This window comes from Astyanax mexicanus, chromosome 15 (assembly GCF_023375975.1).
Source record: "Astyanax mexicanus isolate ESR-SI-001 chromosome 15, AstMex3_surface, whole genome shotgun sequence".
NCBI lineage: Eukaryota > Metazoa > Chordata > Actinopteri > Characiformes > Acestrorhamphidae > Astyanax > Astyanax mexicanus.
This window is the reverse complement of record NC_064422.1, coordinates 24,201,135-24,220,558: the sequence shown is the minus strand read 5'-3', so window position 1 is coordinate 24,220,558 and position 19,424 is coordinate 24,201,135. Positions and strand designations below refer to the sequence as shown.

The following is a 19,424-nucleotide window of genomic DNA, read 5'->3' as shown; positions in this document are numbered from 1 at the left end:
GTCACCAGAAACAATAAATAACAAATGTACCTATGATATGAGCAACCCTTATTAAGCCGCACATACAAAAGTGTATAATGTGTGTAATGCAATATACCAGAGACTCCAGTTAGTGGAGTGAGAAAGATGTTCATAAAGATGTCTTGTGATGATGTATCTGTATCTGTGTCTTCAAGCCAAGCACAGTGCTTCGACACCAAGATTAGTTGGACATTTCCACCAAGACAAAAGCTGGACTCATCACTGAAGATGATCCACCTCCATTCTAGGTAATTACAGCCTTTCTCTTGGACAGAGTTATAAGAGGAAGGGGGTGAAATCCTCCCCCTAATAATTGGGACAACCCTTCAAGCACAATACAACATCTGGAGCGCAAAAGTTTAGTAATCTAGCTGCTCCTGGTTAACTAGTTTAACTTTAGGGCTTATCGTATGTCTTTAGAATCGGGGGGAGATGGTGCAGAAATGAATTATTATTGTCTGTTCCTTAATTTCTCTGTGAAGGGGAGCTGAAATTAGCTTCAGTTAGCATTTATTTTATTTTATTTTTCTTTTCCGCCTTAAATGTTGCAGCCACTCCTGTCTGTTGCACCATTTAAGGTGGAATGGGAAAGTTAGCTAATTAGCTAACGACTGAGACAAACTACTAGCTGTCTTTTGTATGCTTGTTATGGAGAATTCGGCCATGAAACATTGAAACAACACATTACACTATGGTAATATAGTGCTAATTGACACTTTTAACAAGGAAAATACTTCCCCTCGGTTTAAAGTGTGCATCTGAAAAAATCTCTGTATTAAGCGCTAACAAGCCCTTTCCCTTCCCCCTACCCCCCTTGGCGTGCACGGGTAAGGGGTAAGTGGTAGGGCCAAGTTGTGAAATGGAATTGGGCATTAATCTTGTCATGTAAAGCAACTTTTAAAGCAACTTTTTGAGACAACAGCAGTCTGCGTATGAGCATTGTCAGGACTCGTCACTGAAGATGATCCGCTGCCTCTCATTTCATAACAGTCTGGCACAATCACCCACCAAGCGTCATTCCTGTTGGTTGATTCTTCCTGGATAAAACTTTTAGTGATACCTAAACAGCAACAACGTCTACACTCTGCCAAGCACTGAAAGCAGACTGAAAAGGGTGTGTGCTGCCAGTTTGTGGCTCTCCCAGTAGATGAGAAGGACTTATATAAGCTGCAGATCATAAATAGAGCCTATGCAGACCCACTACCCCCAAAATGAAAGCTAAATATGTGTAAACATAAAGCACAGATGTTTCTACAGAGAGCGACACACGGCCGATTCACGCCAGGCGACCCGAGAAGGGCGAGCAGGGGGTCAGTGAGTTTCTCACACTGGGTGTCCTCATTTCACTCCCGCACTAAACACACACACAAACAGAGAGAGAGAGAGAGAAGGCCTTTGATTTTTTTCGCTGCAGCCCGTCTCCTCCCTCCCTCTCAAACACCTCTCTACGTTCTGTGTGTTCTGAGCACACTGTGTGTTTGTGTGTTTTTCAGGGCGTGACTTGGAAACCGGGATGATGCCAAGTTGGCAAGCACACCTCCGCCAGGCTGCATGAGCAGACTGGGCTCTGGGCCGCTGGGTGCCAGGTGAACCTTGGCCTGGGCAATTCACCCATAACATACACAAGTTCCCCACTCATTATATAAGAACTAACGTGCCCTGTGCAGTTCCCAGTGCAGATAAAAATAGCAAAGATACAAGCTAAAGCTATCAGGGTTTTAGGTGTGCAACAGTAAGAAGTGTTTTTGCATTGTCTTGCAGAAAAATGCATGGAAAAGATCTCAATGATCTAAGGACCTCATTTCTGCACTGATGCTTTTATCAGAGAAGTGTACTGACACATTCAAAGACCCTGGATTTTAGACTTTGGCTGGTAGTAATTTGGGTGGTCTTTTTTGTCTTTGTTCTTTGTTCTTTCCAAAAAGATCTTGAATATTGATTCATTTGACCACAATACACATTTCCACTGGGCTGCTCTAGCCCAGGTTCCTCCAAGCCTAGAGAGGTTGATGCCACCACCTTTGGATATGGTTAATATTAGGTTTCTGTATGCACAGTACAGTTTTAGGGTGCATTTGTGAATGTAATGTTAATGTATTTTGGTGCTTGCCCATGTGGTTTTATCAGCTATTGTTGAATGACTGTATTTGATGCAGTCAGAGATCATGGGTGATTAGCTTCAGCTTATCAATATCCATGAGTTACTGTTCTCTTTTATTAAGTAATAGTGTTCAATCTTACACAATTTTACACAGCCCAGTGTTAAACATAGCCAGGAACCATCAGGGGTTACAGAATCTAGAAGGCTAATTTGGACAAAACTAATTGGCTATTATAGTCTTGATCTTGTCTTGGACTTCCTTGCTTTAGTCTAGGAAGGAAAGTTCCTTGGTAGGACTGTCCTATGAAGACTCCTTCTTAATAGCCTGATGTTCACATGCATGGAACTGTCTTGTGGCAATGTCGCTTGTAAATGTCACTCATCTGCCATCAGCAGCCAGAGTCTGAGAGACCACAACTGATCATGCTTTTTGTGGGTGGCTAGATGGCACCCTTTCTCCACATCACTCCTAATGTGATGTCGGTCAGCACGGATGTCTGTTAGCTGATGTAGCTGGATGAGCTGGATCGCTGTGCTTTCCTCCGATCATGCTGACTACCTCTGATTCGGAATTACCATCAGTACGATTCACTGACTGACTTTACAAGTATTGAAAACATTTTCAACATTTTCCAGCATTTTTGTGCTGTTTTTCTATTTTCCCTTCACACTGAATGTCTATAGAGACTTTTGTGGGTAACCGAGGGTCACAAAGGATACATCAGTTGCGTCCTTCTATTTGGAGAGCCTTTTATGTCATAGCGATTAAGAATCGCAGCCCAACTTGTCTACAGCCCAGCTCATGTGACCTGGTCTCTGTTCATCATGGCCACCAAGCTGCCCTGCATCCTTGCCTGCTGAAGCTGAGCAGCACACTAACCTACACACACACAGGCTTTGTTCCAGTGTGTTGATGCAGGGCGCGGTGTGGTTATGTAAGCAGCCAGACGCTCGCCCTTCCGCTTCCTCTTTGGCCGCGACACGAAGCCACACTAAAAGCACAGTACACTCCATAACGCTCAGGAGAGGCTGAGCAGGACGCTTACTGTTACTGCGTCAGTGTGTAGTCAGTGTGTATGTGTGTGTATGAGAGAAAGAGAGAGAGAGAGAGAGAGTGTGAGAATGGACACTGTGCTGCATTTCACAATGGGAGGGAGGGGGAAGTAGTGCAGTGCTGCGATGAATCAGACTGAGTGCAGGGTTCATTACCAGAAACACACACGCACACACACTGGCTCGAAATATACTGCTGCTTTAGTTCCTATTTGTCTGTGTGTTTATGTTTTTCTGCAAGTTGGTCAGACAAAAAGAATGGTCATGAGTCCAGGAGGAATTAACATATGCCCTGATAATCACAGTTCGTCTTTTTTAAATTGGGATTAAAAACAGCTGTTTTTTAAATACTTCACTTCAACCCATTCCCCCCAAAAAATTGTCATTTCAGTGGTTCAGAGGTGTAAATGATGATGTTCAGAATGGCTTGGCATAAAGTGGTTACATTGCAAGCATAGCTGTTTAATTTACAATCCAAGACCACACACGGTACCCTACAATGGATCGGCACCCTGTCCATAGGTAATTCTTACTTTGCACCTATTGATGACATGAACAAGCAAAGAAGTGAATAGACAAGGTTTCAATCCCAAATGATGCTGCTTGGCATCAGCAGCCAGAGTGAGAGAGCACAGGTGGCATTGCTTGCATGCCAATCAGCATGATTTGTGTGTGTAAAAAGGCAAGTAGGCAAGTGGTTGGCACTCCTCACAGTATAAATAAATGAAGTTACACTTATATAGTGCCTTTCTAGACACACCAAGGAGAAGCAGTCCCAGGACAGGACAGTGTGTCAGAGTACCGATCCATATCTGGATCATTCCTGAAAAAAAATCTAGTAATTTCAGTGGTCATTTCTAGAGGTGTAAACGATGTTGTTCAAAGTGGCTTGGCATAAAGTGGTTACATTGCAAATACAGCCACTTAATTTACGATCCAAGACCAGCACCCTGTCCAGACCCATTTTGCACCTATTGATGACATGAACAAGCTTATAAGAAGCTAAGTGAATGGGCAGGGTTTTAATCCCGAATTACTCCCTGGAAGAAACCCATGCAGACACGGAAAGAACATGGAAACTGGGACTTGAACCCAGGATCCCAGCTCTGGGAGGCTAACGTACAAACCACTAACCTAACATGCTCCCCTTACTCCTAGAACAATGCTGGTCAGCATGTTAGCTGATGTATAGGTGCTGGATCACACTGGATACCCAGTGATGCTGCATCAGCAGCAGTTTGAAAAGAGACAGAACTGAACAGGGAGAAAAAAGAGACTAATGTGAATCATATGAATAATTCGCCTTCCAATTTGGGAGGAAAATGGGGTAAAATCATGAACAAAGTTGATTCAAACAGTTCTTCCTAACTTCTTCTAGCCAGTAAAAGTCAGGACAGTGACAGGTTTATATAAAGTCACTGTATAAGCTTGTAAAGCAATACTCTATTATCATTATCATTTTTTAAACTGCAGGCAAACCGGTGATTTCACCACGTCTCAACAGGTAAACCAATTTGCTCCTGCTCAATAAACAGTGTTGATTTTACTAGATGAGCTGATTGGATAAACCTCAAACAGTCCTCAAACAGTGGCTTATCATCCCTTGCTTGGCTATTGTGCAGATTGAGCCAGCAGTTTCACAACATCACTGTAGATAAACAAGTGTTTGCTCATTAAACAGACCTGACCTTATATTACCACACAAAAAGAAAATACACTCACATACGCATGAAACTCGGCACACAATAAAAAAAACAGAGATCCACGGCTAAAAGCAAAACTAACAGATGCTAACTGCTCGCCATTGTCTGAGCTAACAATTACAAAAATATAATGTACTTTTGTTACAATATTAAAACTGTGCTGTACTATGTGGCACAGACCACAAAAGAAACTATTTTTTTTTTACTTTTAACATGAATATGCTTTAGAGTAGTCAGAGGTGAATAAGTTTTGATGGGGGGCATGATGCTCCTTCTCCCACTGAAGGCATCCTGTACAGGAGAAGAAAAAAACACTGCCCATCCATACAAAAACTGATTTGCTGACAGTCCCTTTGTAGGGAACAGTCCAATCAGAACACTCTCTGTTTTGCATGTGCTTAATGAATATGCACACAAGGGGAGCGCCTTTTTTCCTTATCTCCCTTTTTGTTCCCCACATCCAATTGGGGAAAAAATTCTGTGCTGCCTGCATGCGCATTTGTGCTCACTCCTGAGCCACTTGCTCTAGATTTCGGTAGATTTTAACTGACTTGTGGGCATCAGGGATCCATTATTGATATGCGGTAGACTTCTTTTTGTTCTGGAACAAAAATAAATTATTTGCATAAAAACAATATTTGCCACAATATTTGATATTTTAAATATAAGAAATAGACTTCACTATGTCTCAAAGGGTACTAATAGAATAACACAGTGTTGCAACGAGCCTGCTTGGCTTTGACTTGTTTAAAGTGAAATATTACAAACACAAAAAGAGATATTCTGGAGAAATATCAGTTTTACTTCCAGTTTTCAGTCACAATTATCAGACAATGTTGATAAATCCATGTCAGTATATCCTAAACTGAGCAAACAGGCAGACAGATAGATACAAACAGACATCTCTGTACATCTGCTTTTGCTCAGGACTGCAGTCTGCATGTGAGTGATACATATGAGATCTGATTGGCCCTCATTCCCTCCCTCCTATAAACACACACACACAATCCAGCCTGACTCTCAATCGCACTACGTCATAAGCAAACCGTGCAGCTGCCTTCTCCCCCCCAAACACATACTTTCTCTTGTGCCTTATCTGCAGTGATTAGCTCTCAGTGTTTCCACGGAAGAGATGGGCAGATTTGCTCTGCTGTCTTTATTTAAACGGGTGGAACAAATGAAAATCAGATTCCTGTTCAGAGGCATGAGGAGGAACCAAGTGTGAATCATAAGAGGGAAAGAATGAGTGCAAAAGGATCATTTCCCAAAACCATAATGACAACCTTTACGAGCCACAGGCAGGCAGTGCCAGTGACTGGGGTGGTCAAGCCGATCAGAGAGCACCAAGTTTAAAAACAAAAGAACACCCAGATCTCCAATGCAACATGAGTTTATTACAACATTTCCTCCCTGTACTCATCAGTTCCCATCACTGCCTCATGTCAGGGGGAGTGCACACAGACCACCACACAGTGCTGCTTCATCCTGAAGGTGGGATTCAACTGCATCAGTTTGGAAGGCCAGAATTGATTATACTCTAGAGACCCTCAACACTGAACATGAATCAGAAGTTAGGGAGGGACTGTGGGATTCCACTGCAGCAGACTAACATCAGGCAGAGCTGCTTATTGGACCATGTGTGAGTGTTGCTACAGAGACTCTACATGGCTCTGGTTGCCCTGACTGACCCCTTGCTCCATTGCTCCTCCCACTGAAGTGATGTCAAACACTGTCACATTTAGCACTCTGCATGTGTGCATGTGTGTGCATGTGTGTGTGTGTGTGTGTGTAGGCTGTGAGGAAGAAATGGGTTCAAAGGAAGTAATCATGATGAAAAGACTTCTGAAAATAAGCAGGGAACTGTGTGAAAACTCCAGTGTGACAAGTTAGTCCTGCTGTTTACATACAGTGCTAATTCATACCTCTACGTCTCCATTACACGTTAGTTTCATTAGCCTGATTATTAGATTTCCTTTTAGCTACATTAGTCTCATTGTAAGCTTCAATATTAGTTTCATTAGCCTCATTGTTAACCTCACTATTAGTTTAATTAACTTCATTGTTAGTTTATTTAGCTATGTTAGCCTCACTGTTAGCTTCTTTAGCCTCATTGTTAGCCTCAATGTAAGTTTCAGTTAGCACATTGTTAGGCTTACTGTTAGCTTTAGTAGCCTAATTGTTAGCGTCACTGTTAGCGTATTTAGCCTCATTATTAGCCTCACTATTAGTTTCAGTAACCACATTTGTAGCCTTACTGTTAGCCTAATTGTCAGCCCCACTGTTAGATTCTTTAGCCTCATTGTTAGTCTCACTGTTAGCTTTAGTAGTCTAATTGTTAGCCTCACTGTTAGTTTCAGTAACCACATTGTTAGGCTTACTGTTAGCTTCAGTAGCCTAATTGTTAGCGTCATTGTTAGCTTATTTTGCCTCACTGTTAGCTTCAGTAGCCTAATTGTTAGCGTCATTGTTAGCTTATTTTGCCTCACTGTTAGCTTCAGTAGCCTAATTGTTAGCCTCACTGTTAGTTTCTTTAGCCTAATTGTTAGCCTCACTGTTAGCTTCAGTAGCCTAATTGTTAGCCTCACTGTTAGCTTAATTAGCCTCATTATGAACAACTGTGTTGTAAGTAGGGCTGGGCAATTAAAATTTTAATTATCATAAACTGTCATTCTTAAAAGCTGTTCTATGTAACCTTGTTTAATTAAAATAACCAATGTAATGTTAAGTTCTATTTTTCTTCATACATTTTTAAATATTTAACTACAATTTCTGTGTGTGTATGTGTGTGTGCTCGTGTAATATCTGCATAAAACATAATACAGTGTGTGATTTTCACCCTGTTCAGTCTGCAACACTGAAGCAACATGCAAGACTCAAAGACAGAGCACCCCAGGCAGCTTTTACCAAATAGAAATGCTGTTTTGTTTTGTTATGCTGTTTCTTATTGTGTTGTGAGCTGTGTTTGTGTTTTCTTGTGAGCTGTGTTGTGTTGAGCTGCATTGTGTTATGAGCTGTACTATGTTTTTGTGAGCTCTGCTGTGTTGAGCAGTCGTGATATGACCTGTGTTGTATTGAGCTGTGCCGTGTTGTGAGCCCTGTTGTAGTGTTATGAGCTGTGTCGTGAGCTCTGTTGTTGTGTTATAAGCGTGCCATATTTTGTAGTGAGCTGTGTTGCTGTGTTCTGAGCTGTCTTTGTGTTATGAGCTGTGCTGTGTTTTGTTGTGAGATCTGTTGTTATGTTATGAGCTGTGTCGCTGTGTTATGAGCTGTGTCGTGTTTTGTTATGAGCTGTGTCGCTGTGTTATGAGCTGTGTCATTGTGTTGTGAGCTGTGTGGGTCTGCAGTCATTAGAGTCTGCTGGTTAATATTTCAGTGAGCTGGGAGAGTAGTCTGTTCAGCAGTTCTCTCCAGCTGGCCACGTGCTGCCCTTGCCTGGGAATTGAACCAAGACTGACCTCTAGAGACCAGGCAGAGAAAGAGACAGTAATCATGCATGTCTGACCTGTTTTTTCTTTTATTTTTTTCTTAGTTTAGCCTGAACCTTATGAAATTTAAATGTATGCATAATTAAATGTTTATAATATAAACATATAAATAAACATATCATATGAAGTCTTGAAATGAAATGACTGATTATGTTTCAGATAGTAAGGGCTTGGGGTGTGGGGTGTACTGAGAGTGCGCCATATTGCATCATATTTAACGCAAAACATTTTTGACATGATAAAAAAAAGTCTTCATATTGTGATAATGGGGATATTCTTAAAAGGAGTCTATTTTGTTTTGCTATGTCCTGCATTTGCTGTTAATTGCATTTTTTTGTACTTTTTTTAAATTTTGCTACACTATAATTATTTTATACAAAATCTGGGTATTAATAAGTCACTGTTTATGAAATAGAAAAACGTTAATAGATTTTCTGTTTCTACAGAATATATTAAATTGTTCATTTAAATAAAAAAAAAAACCTGTATATTTTAGCATATGACCAAGAATATCACTATTGCAAAACATCATGAAATATTGTGATATTACTTTAGTGCCACACCGCCCACCCCTGGTCAGTACTTACCAAAAGTGCTCCAAGGGGGAACATCCAGTGAACTGGCAACACGGTCATGGGTGCCCAAAGCTAATTGATGTTAAGGGCTAGCTAAGCCTATATTATTACATATTTACTCAAGTACAAATTACTGATGAAATTGATGCTGGCTATGTCTTGTGAATGTTGATGTCCAATTTGTGGAGGAATCCATGCATCGACAGATTAGAGCTGTTTTGGCAGCACAAAGAGGACCTACACAATATGATGTAGGTGGTCTTATTGTTGTGGCTGATCAGTTTGTGCAATTAAAAATATAAACACTTGCTGAGAATAGTGAAAAATATCACTCACACTCCATTATCAAATCAAACGGATTAATGACAGTACTGATGGAAGAACAGGATAACAAAAATAACAGTCTTTAAAACTACAGGAATTTGTATAGACTATAAAAAAAGTAAAACAAACAAACAAATGAACCTACATCCATCACTTTGAGCCACCTTTGCCCTTTCCCAGCAGAATTTGCCTATGGAAATGAATTCAAACCAACACGGCACGCAAGCAGTCCATCTCCCACAAGCACCACAACAGCCCTGAACCAACATGCAAACAACATGAAAACCCACACTAAAGGAGAACTGCAGGTAATTTCTAGAAAGTCACCCCACAATCTATGCAATCTATGCATGTTTGAGTCCGGACAAGGCTGCTGCTTCTTCACTGTGAACCGCAGTGACTTCACCAGGTCAGGGTCAACACCTGAGGTCAAGCCAGGCACGCTGGTAAGTTACGGTAAACTGACAAACATCAGATCATGCTAGATTAAAATTAAGCAGAGAATTATAATGTAAATGATGGGTGTGTGTGTGTGTGTGTGTGTGTGTGTGTGTGTAAGTATAAAAGCTTCTGATAACTGCATGTGAACATATATGTAAAGTGTTCCATTAACTCTAACTACATGATCCCAATATTCCAACATCAACAGCAGCTGCAGGAGTAATGTTTGGTGAACGGATCAGGACCGAAGGGATACTTTAACTCTGAAGTTACAACTACCTGGCATCCATAGGTAACACTAGAGCCATATTCTTATCTTATCTTATTCACTTTTCTATGTTTGTGTATACCAGAGCTGGACTAGTTGTATGCAAAAAGTTTGGGCACTCCTGGTCAAATTAAAGGCTTTGGTGTTTTTTTTTAAATGGATTTTTTTGTGCTTTTTAAAGCACAGTTTGAAAAAGGTTTTTAGAGAAAAGTTTGTATTATATCACATTTTTTATATCATCACTATCATGCTGTTTTGTTTTGTTTTGTTTTGTTTTTACTTTTTGTCAAAATCTAAATCTGGCTGTTGTTCTATACATTGCAAAAAATAATTATATTTGATAAATAGACCAATAGAAATTCTACAAAATTAGTTTGATAAAACTTTTTTACACCAATTTTTATTTAAAGTTCAAAATATAGTTCAAAAATATATATTTTTTCTCTTGTAAATTTGACATTTTAGAGACACAACATTTCTGAATGACAGGGACAACATATTATGTTTTTATTTATTTTATCCTACACCAATATGTTCAGTTCGACAAAAAATGAAAAGTTGTTGAAAATGTTCTCTAAATAACATGTTTAAATTTACTTCACTTATTTCTACTCAGACGTTCAACAAGACAACATTTGCACATTGGTGTCCAAACTTTTGCATATGTCTGTACACTGCCTCAGACAAACGTAAAGAATAAAGTGTAGTTTTCTATTAGAAACCACACAAAATGAGATACATATTTACTGGTAAAGTGGGACCAGTTTAGAAAAGAGCAGGGAAATCTGATGTACTCGTGTAAAGCCAGATTTTCAGTGGTTATTGGATTAAGGAGTTCATGTAATTGCACTCATTTTCTAAAAATTGTCCATCATGATTCAGCTTAAATTATAAGTCACTCTTACAAATATTTATGTTATTAATTTCTACATATTACTGCATTTGAGTAAAATAAACATTGTTGTTTTATTCTATACATTATCACAAATTAAAAAAAAAATCATTTAGAGCATTTATTTGCAGAAAATGATAAATGGCTGAAATAACAAAAAAGATGCAGAGCTTTAAGACCTCAAATAATGCAAAGAAAACTAATTCATATTCAATAAGAGTTTTAAGAGTTCAGAAATCAATATTTGGTGGAATAACCCTGGTTTTAATCACAATTTTTATGCATCTTGGCATGTTCTCCTCCACCAGTCTTACACACTGCTTTTGGATAACTTTCTGCCTCTTCCTGATGCAAAAAATCAAGCAGTACTGCTTGGTTTGATGGCTTGGGATCATCCATCTTTCTTTTAATTCTTTTCCAGAGGTTTTTAATTTGGTAAAATCAAAGAAAATCATCATTTTTAAGTGGTCTCTTATTTTCCTTAATTTCCTTCTCAGCTGTATTTAGAATAAATATAAATATAGGGCAGCTTCTTAGAGAGAGTATTCCTAGTCTTAGACTGCACAGCATTTTGAATGGAGATTTTCTTTATTTAAAGAAAAACACAGTCCACCAACTAGGCTTAATCCCTGTCTAGGAAACTGATCTATAATGTTTAGACTTGAAAGATATGACCAACATCTCTAATTTCCTTATTGTGCAATGTAAACAACTAATGGTTGGTTGATAGACCATAGATCAGATGACACTACTGCACACATTTGAAGTTACTGCTTATTGTATCTCTAGGGTCAGTTTCCCAACAGGGATTAAGCCTAGTCTCGGAATACACAGCATTTTGAACAGAGATTTCCCATTGAAATAAAAAAAATCTATGACTAGGCTTAATCCCTGTCCTAGAAACTGGCCCCTGTTGTTTGGATCTGGATCTGTGCCAGAGCTGGACTAACATACTGTCTCAGCTAGGAGTACGGGAGTACAACCACTGTATTTTACTGTGGGTGAAATATTTAAAGCAGCCTTTTTTTTTAGTCTAGTTGATCTCCATTTGTTTGCATGCATGATCTCAGAAAAGTGGTTCACTTTTAGGGAGCGTAGGAGTCCTTTATAATGCGTATTAAACTTTCATTGTATATTTATTCTGAAGATAAGCGCTTAGCATTTGCATTCAAATTGAAAAACAATGTTCATGACCTGAATATAGACACCTGCAAAAAGGAAGGAGAGGAGGTTTTTCTCCGTTAGTCTCTGAGGACTTGCTGTATCTGACTAGATGAACAATTTTCTTCAGAATTGTCTTCAGCATTGGTCAGTAAGAAGAGGAAGGATGATTCCAGTGGTACTTGAGGAGGCCCCTCTTGACCCGGACTCCAGAGAGATGTGGTATATCATGACCAGGCGGCAACACCTGCTGTCCCGCCGGATCATCTTGCTGGAAATGAAGGAGTTCCTGAAGAACAACAGCTTAACTGGAGGTCAGCAGCATTCATGTTGTGTTTAGTATAACGAATCTGTGTCCTGCAAGAAATGCTAAAGTATCTTTTACATCAGGCTTTAGTATACAATCATAAATCAGAAAAAGGTAGCACAGTTTGAGAAAATGCAAATAACAGTGGATTTCGCCCTTTATTTAATTACAGACAGCATAAACTCAATATATTTTATTTTATCATTTCAGCTTTATGCAGTAACCAAAAATAATCCATGGTTACATATGCTTCACAGACTCTTTAAAAGACGTTCCTTACAGCACTTTCTCAGTCATTTGAGCTCATGAAGTCCCTATGTGACATATATTGAACATCCTAAAAGAGCATCTCATCACAGTTTGTGAATGTGTATTCATTTATCTGACCTTATTTAAAAAAAAAAATTAGGAGTGTTGGGTTAGTGCTGGAGATAAAAATCGCTCTTTTTAAAAGTGTTTTTGCTTTTATTTCTGGGTCTATTTCAAACTTTAAAAAAACTGAAATGCTTTATTAAAATGTTTTACGTTCCATAAAACTAGTTCTCACATAATTTTTTAGAACAAAAATTTTAAAATACTTAAAAAAAAAGTTACAAAAATTGTTGGACCATTTATGCTAAATCGGGATTTTAACCCTAAAATATATAATATGACACTCATTATTTCTTTATTACAAAGAAAAAACATTACAAAGAAAAAAACACAAACTAGCTGTTCAGTTCATTTAACAGATTTAATGTCAGATTTAGTGTATCAATATTTAGAACTGGGTCTGGGCTTTTGGGCCATTTTTGAAACACATTCCAAATAAAAAATGTGACAGTCAATCATTTGCTACTTTGTAATGTTGCCATTCCTTCTTGCAACATTTAGAAGATCTGTGTAACTGTGTAAACCAAGTGATCAAGTGTTTCAGGTGTCATCTTGTCTTTTAAGGGGTGCAACAGAACCAGGGTCTTTGTTGTTGCATTTTTTTTCTTTCAGAATTCTAGTCACAGTCTCTTTTGGTGACAGATCATGATGACAGCCATACCTTTGTTATGTGTGGTTTTGCATTTTCTTGTTAAAAATTTAAAGATGTCACTGGAAAAGATGTAATTTTAAAGGCAGCACACATTAAGACCTCAATGTAGTTTTTGCATTATTTGCTGCTCCTGGCACCATTTATGATCTAACCAGAGATACATACTTTTTTTTTAAATAAGAAAGACAAAAGCAAATCAAGCAAATGCCCTAGTTTCTCCCTGTTCAGATTCTTATTCTCAATTTTTCAGAAATAAAAGTCAGAAATAAAAGAAAAAACAATAGCTGCATTTTGCTTGTGGGCCATTTTTTGTTTTAGTTATACATAGGTGGGCTGTGAGATGTACAAGGTTGGAAATCCCTGCTCTTCTGGATTAGGATCCAGTGACTCTGATGGCCACTAAAGAACGCAATTTAAAGATAATTTTTGAAACAAGAAAAGATACAAGTTTTAGGGTGTGCACTTACTGCTGTGAGGGTACTTTCTGCCAAATATTAAAAATAAGCTTGGTGGCACTCTCTCCCCACATCACTTCAAAGAGTGATTTTACTCAGCACAAGGCGTCTGTGAGCTGATGTATCAGAATCTAGTCGCTGCGATGCTACTCTGCAATGCTGCATCAGCAGCAGTTCAAAAAGAGGCGATGGCTGAGGAGGCATGTGTCAGTTTTCACTCTCCTGGTGTTGGGACATCACTAGTGATAGGGGGAGTCCTAATAAGTGGGTTGGGTAATTGGCCATGTAAATTGGGGAGATTTTTTTTTTTTTTATAAAAATAAGCTTGGTTATGATTTCTAAAAGCAATACCAGCTCTTTGGACAGACACACACTTACCTGTGCATCCATCACCCATGCTTTAGGTCCATATAACCGTAATGTGTTTTCACAGGTGTTCTGGAGAACGACGACGAAGATGGACCATCAGAACTAGACAAAATAGATAATGAGCTCCAGTCCCTGTCAGACAGAGAGACTGCACTGGTTAACAGAAGGTGTTTGTGGGAAAAGCAAGGGATCCTCTCTGAAACAACAAGAGAATCGTCAGTCATTGGTAAACACGCTTACAGAACCATCTTTTAATAGAAGTATGAAAAGGTCAGTGAGCTTTTCAACATCATAGCACGTCTGCACTGGTTAATAGCTTCTAGGAAATGACAAAATACAAATGACCTTTTGTAAGCAACAGGAAAGCATAGCTGCCGGTGTTTAGATTGTCCATCCAGAGACGCAGTCCTAACTAGCTGATGTCATTCACAGAGCCTGAGTGCGTCACACCTGAAGGGAACAAGAAAGATGTAATGTTTTCAGGAGTGTGCATCCTTCCAAATGTCATCACAACACAGGATTTGATCACAGGTAAAACAACATAACCAAATTAAGTAGAATACGCAATACAAATGAACTTATCGGTCCATGATGAATGAAGATTTTATTTTTCCATTTTTCAGAGCAGCCGCTAGAAATTAACGTGGAACCCAACCAAGGTACTACATTCTGTTTACAAAAAATATCTCATGTTGTGTTTTAAGTGCCGCATGCTAGTGAATATCATCAGAGTGTGGCTAATGTGGCTAAAGGAGAGAGCCAGGAGGGAACATAGACATGAGTGCACCCTGAAACAAACCTGACTGATCAATGATATGGCAGCACCAACATCTCAGTTTACTGGATCTTCAACCTTTATTTGAAGGAAAATATACATTACCAAAAAGCTACACTAAACAATGGAGTTTTTAAGCCTAAACTCCGGTTTAAAGAAATTTAACCGGAAGGTAATGCAAAGTTAATAGAAATGAAGAGGTGATATAATTCCATTTTATAAATCTACATTTTCAGTATCTACACTAAAATATAATATTTTTATTAATGTGCCTGGCTCATTCTATGAGCAAATATCAATTCAAATATCAATTATCCAAAGAATCATAAATCAGTAGGGCCTCAAGAGTGTTTTCTCTCTGCAGAGAGCTCAGAGGATGGAGTGGTGGACGTGGAGAACCTTGCCTATGCTGCTGGTAAAGTACGCTGTCCCTCCTGCCAGCAGAACATCACCACTGAGATCCAGTATAAAGTGGGGAAATCGTCCTATTTTCTCTGCCTGATTGCCATATTCATGGGGTGAGTTGATATCTTCAATTCTGTTCGTACTAAACTGAGTGATTTTATGTGTATTTAATAACTTTCTTTTAACACGATGATCATGATTGTGACATGTGCTACAGCAGCAGTTGTATCTCACTCATATCATGTCTGATAGGGCTGAAGTCATGCTTTGGTTGGCGATTTCCCTCCTAAAAACAATATATTTAGTAATTACCATGGGTATCGCTCAGCATTTAGACTCTGGAGATATTGATGAGCGCCGGGTTGTGAGTTTGATAACTGGACTTGGCAAGTTGCCATTGATGGGCCCTTGAGGAAGGGTCATAATCCTAAAATGCTCCTCACCCCCTGACCCTGCGTTCACACTGGAAAGCGTCAACACGCGAGCCGACAAAGAGGCAGAGCGACAAGCAACACAGATTTGATATTTTCTCAACTTTATGCAAATGAATTATGACGCAGTGAAGCGGCATTCTAACCCGATTGGCTTCTAGCATACAAGGCGGTCCGAGGTCTTCAAGATTCTGCTGTCTGAACTTTTGGTTCCTTTTGCATTTCCTTCCTACCACACAGAAACGGCCAAGAGTCTAGTAAGCTCGGTAGTCATAGCTGCAGAATAAAGTGGCCAAGCAATTCCTCTTATTTATATCATATTTTCTCTCCAAAATGTATATTTTTCAAACAAGATTAAAAATGACTGGATAGTGAATGTTATATATATTTGTCTACATACAGAAAATAATCAGGTCCTTTATTCATTTTTTATTCTCTTTCTGCTGCACATACAAACCTGCCTGGACTGCTGTAGCTGTGTTGCTGGATGCTGCCTGTTGCCTTTCTTTCTGAACTACTTTAAAGAAGTCTGCCACGTGTGTCCTTCCTGCCACACGGAAATCCGCAAAGTCCGTCGGATGTAAAGAAGCCACGGGGATCCTGCAGAGAGACTCTGAAGAGTGAGAGAGTACTTTCACCAGTCATACATGCTTTAAATCCAAGTAAAAAAAAACCTCTTACATGTCATTTAGGAGAGTTTAGGGTGAAATAGAGAGTAAAAATGGGGAGTTGAAGCTCCGAGTGGACCAGGAGACTAAGATGATCCAGCTGGAATCCTAGAGAGCACAATTGAACATGTTTTCTGTGGGTGGGTAGATGGTGCTCTCTCTCCTCACATCACTCCCAGTTTGATGCTGGTCAGCCCAGCCATCTGTTACCTGATGTATGAGAGCTGGGTCACTGCGCTTTCCTCCGAGCATGCTGGCTCCCCAGTGATGCTTCACATGTGTCAGACAAGGCATGTGCTAGCCCTCACCTTCCTCGTGTTGGGGGCGTTATTAGTGATCGAGGAAGTTTGGGGGATTGAGTAATGGACATTTCAAATTATGGAGAAAATGGGCTAAAAAATAATAATAATAATAATAAATCAGTCACAATGACCCTGTTTACACCTGGTCATGCCACATGTCTTAAGTATCAGCAGAGCCAAGATGCAAATCTGACATAGTCTGAGACACATTTGAGATAGCCTATCCTATCCTGGATTTACAGACAACTGACATAACAGACATAGAGACCAGTGGAGACTAGTGGTTAGCAAGTAGTATTAGTAGGTTTTAGGTCGTAGGTCCCTTAAGTCAGTAAGAAGCATGTAGCCACCTTCTAATATCTGTAGCATTTGTATGTAGATGAATAGTTTAGTTCATGTGTCTGAACCAGATGATTTTCTTCAATTGCTCCAAGGTCCAATTCCTATAATTAATCCCAGCCAGGACACCAATCCATAATGATTTAATTCCAAGTATGAGCCATGTAGTCCGTCTAAATTATCAAGCTAACTGTCACAGCAAAGGATCTTGTCAGTGTTTGTGTTTACATTAACTCAATAATTCGATCAAAATCAGAATTTCAAAGTTATAATCAGATTCTATGTGTGGTTCTGCAAATAGCATACTTCTATTACTTGGTTTATTAGATTGGCGTAAGGCCTTGTCTCAGTCTGCTCATGCAGGAAACATAACTGGATAGGGTATAAAGAGTGGTCCAGCAGGCATTATATTAAAACGAAAGTTTGCAAATTTAGTAAACTATGTATATATATATAGCTAAAATATAAATAAATGTTTAGCATACAATAAAGCAGTTTACTAATAGTAAAGACACTAAGCTTTAATCAAATACGTTTCCAGTTTTATGAATGAAAGATGAGGATGGTGTGTATCTAATGTGCATGTTTCTTCTAATGGTGGAGAAATGCTTATATATAGCTGCTAAGCAGTGATTGTCCATTTAAAATCTATATAAATCTATTGTCTAATAATTATTGGGTAAAGCTGGGGAAAAATAAGATGCTGGTGTGCTTAAGGGGCAGATAAAAAAATATATATATTATAATATATAATATAGAGTATTTTGGGAGATATAGAGAAAGACCAAGACAATATTACAAGTGAGTAAAGTTACAACTACTAATGAATGTTACATGTTTTTATAAGGCTGTGCTTCCGTTGCTTGTGTGAGGCATCATCTGCCACTGATAGCTACTCATTCTTATGTTATTTTAAAATTTTAAACAAATGTAATTTCTGTAGATTGCTATCAGTTCTTTCAGACCTAATATACAGAATCAGACCTGATTCAGCCATTGTTACCTCTAATAATATATTATTAAATATATATATATATATATATAAACTGTGCTAAAACATTAACTTGTTCTGAGTTATTTACTCTGGATGACCTCATTCTGGTACAATAATTAATATATATGTCTTTTGAGACTTTTGCCATGCCCCCTGAAAGCTGCAGGACATTTCTGCACCCACTATTCAGGTCTCTCTTGATAACTTGCATTGCCTTACCATGAGCATGCTGGCCAGTGTTCAGCCTTACTCAAAAGGTAATGCCACACAACATATACAGCTCTGAAAAAAAATAGACCACTTAAAAATGTTGAGTTTCTTGGATTTTACCAAATTGAAAAAATCTGGAAAATAATCGAGAGGAAGATGGATTGAATTTTTGCACCAGGAGTGGCATAAAGTTATCCAAAAGCAGTATGTAAGACTGATGGAGGAGAACATGCCAAGATGCATGAAAACTGTGATTATAAACCAGAATTATTCCACCAAATATTGATTTCTGAACTTTTAAAACCTTATGAATATGAACTTGTTTTCTTTGCATTATTTGAGGTCTGAAAGCTCTGCATCTTTTTTGTTATTTCAGCCATTTCTCATTTTCTGCAAATAAATGCTCTTAATGACAATATTTTTATTTGGATTTTTGGAGAAATGTTGTCTGTAGTTTGTAAAATAAAACAACAATGTTCATTTTACTCAAACATATGCCTATAAATAGCAACATCAGAGAAACTGAAGTAGTCTCTTAATTTTTGCCAGAGCTGTATGTGTGTGTATATGTATATATATATATATATATATATATATATGTATATGCATACGCTCCCAAGCCATTTCTGGAGGTAACACTTCATGATCAAGTTGCATACTGCTAATACATGACTTTGACATGAATTAATTCGGAGTCTGGATCTAATTTGAATTGTTTTAAAATAAAGAGTATCGGTGGTTATGCTTTTAAAGCCTGAGTACAGTGTTACATAAGTATACTCAGCCAAATATTAGAAATTATATGCAGGTTCTAGTCAAAGCAAATGAGATAGCAAAGGAGCTGGTTAATAAAAGAGCAATGCATAATAACAGTATGTGCAGCCTTTATGCAAATGAGTTTTATGACCAAACGTGCTGCGCATGAACCAGGTCAACAAGACAGACGTGTATGTTATGTATATGTATCCCGTTCTATTCTGTTGTTTTAAACAGTTGCAGAATGTACTTTGCACTGTTTCACTGTCTGGGCTGTAAATAGAAATGTATAATACATGTGTTGTAATACAAACAATAATAAAAAAACTGCAGACTTTTTTTTTGAAATCTTGTACTTCATTCCT

General features: G+C 38.5%; 1 protein-coding gene across 2 annotated transcripts; it reads left to right on the top strand.

Moving 5' to 3' along the window:
• Positions 1–8,000: 8,000 nt before the first annotated feature.
• LOC125781279 (uncharacterized) lies at positions 8,001–16,969 on the top strand. 2 transcript variants are annotated; one of them, XM_049464889.1, is made up of 8 exons: positions 8,001–9,570; positions 9,912–9,995; positions 12,155–12,338; positions 14,244–14,405; positions 14,612–14,710; positions 14,803–14,838; positions 15,319–15,472; positions 16,266–16,969. In XM_049464889.1, exons 3-8 carry the CDS (start codon positions 12,191–12,193, stop codon positions 16,372–16,374), a joined length of 708 nt encoding a protein of 235 aa, XP_049320846.1. In that variant the 5' UTR covers positions 8,001–9,570; positions 9,912–9,995; positions 12,155–12,190; the 3' UTR covers positions 16,375–16,969. The 2 variants fall into 2 exon arrangements, with proteins under 2 accessions (XP_049320846.1, XP_049320845.1); XM_049464888.1 differs by having other exon boundaries at positions 8,001–9,708.
• The last annotated feature ends 2,455 nt before the right edge of the window (positions 16,970–19,424 follow it).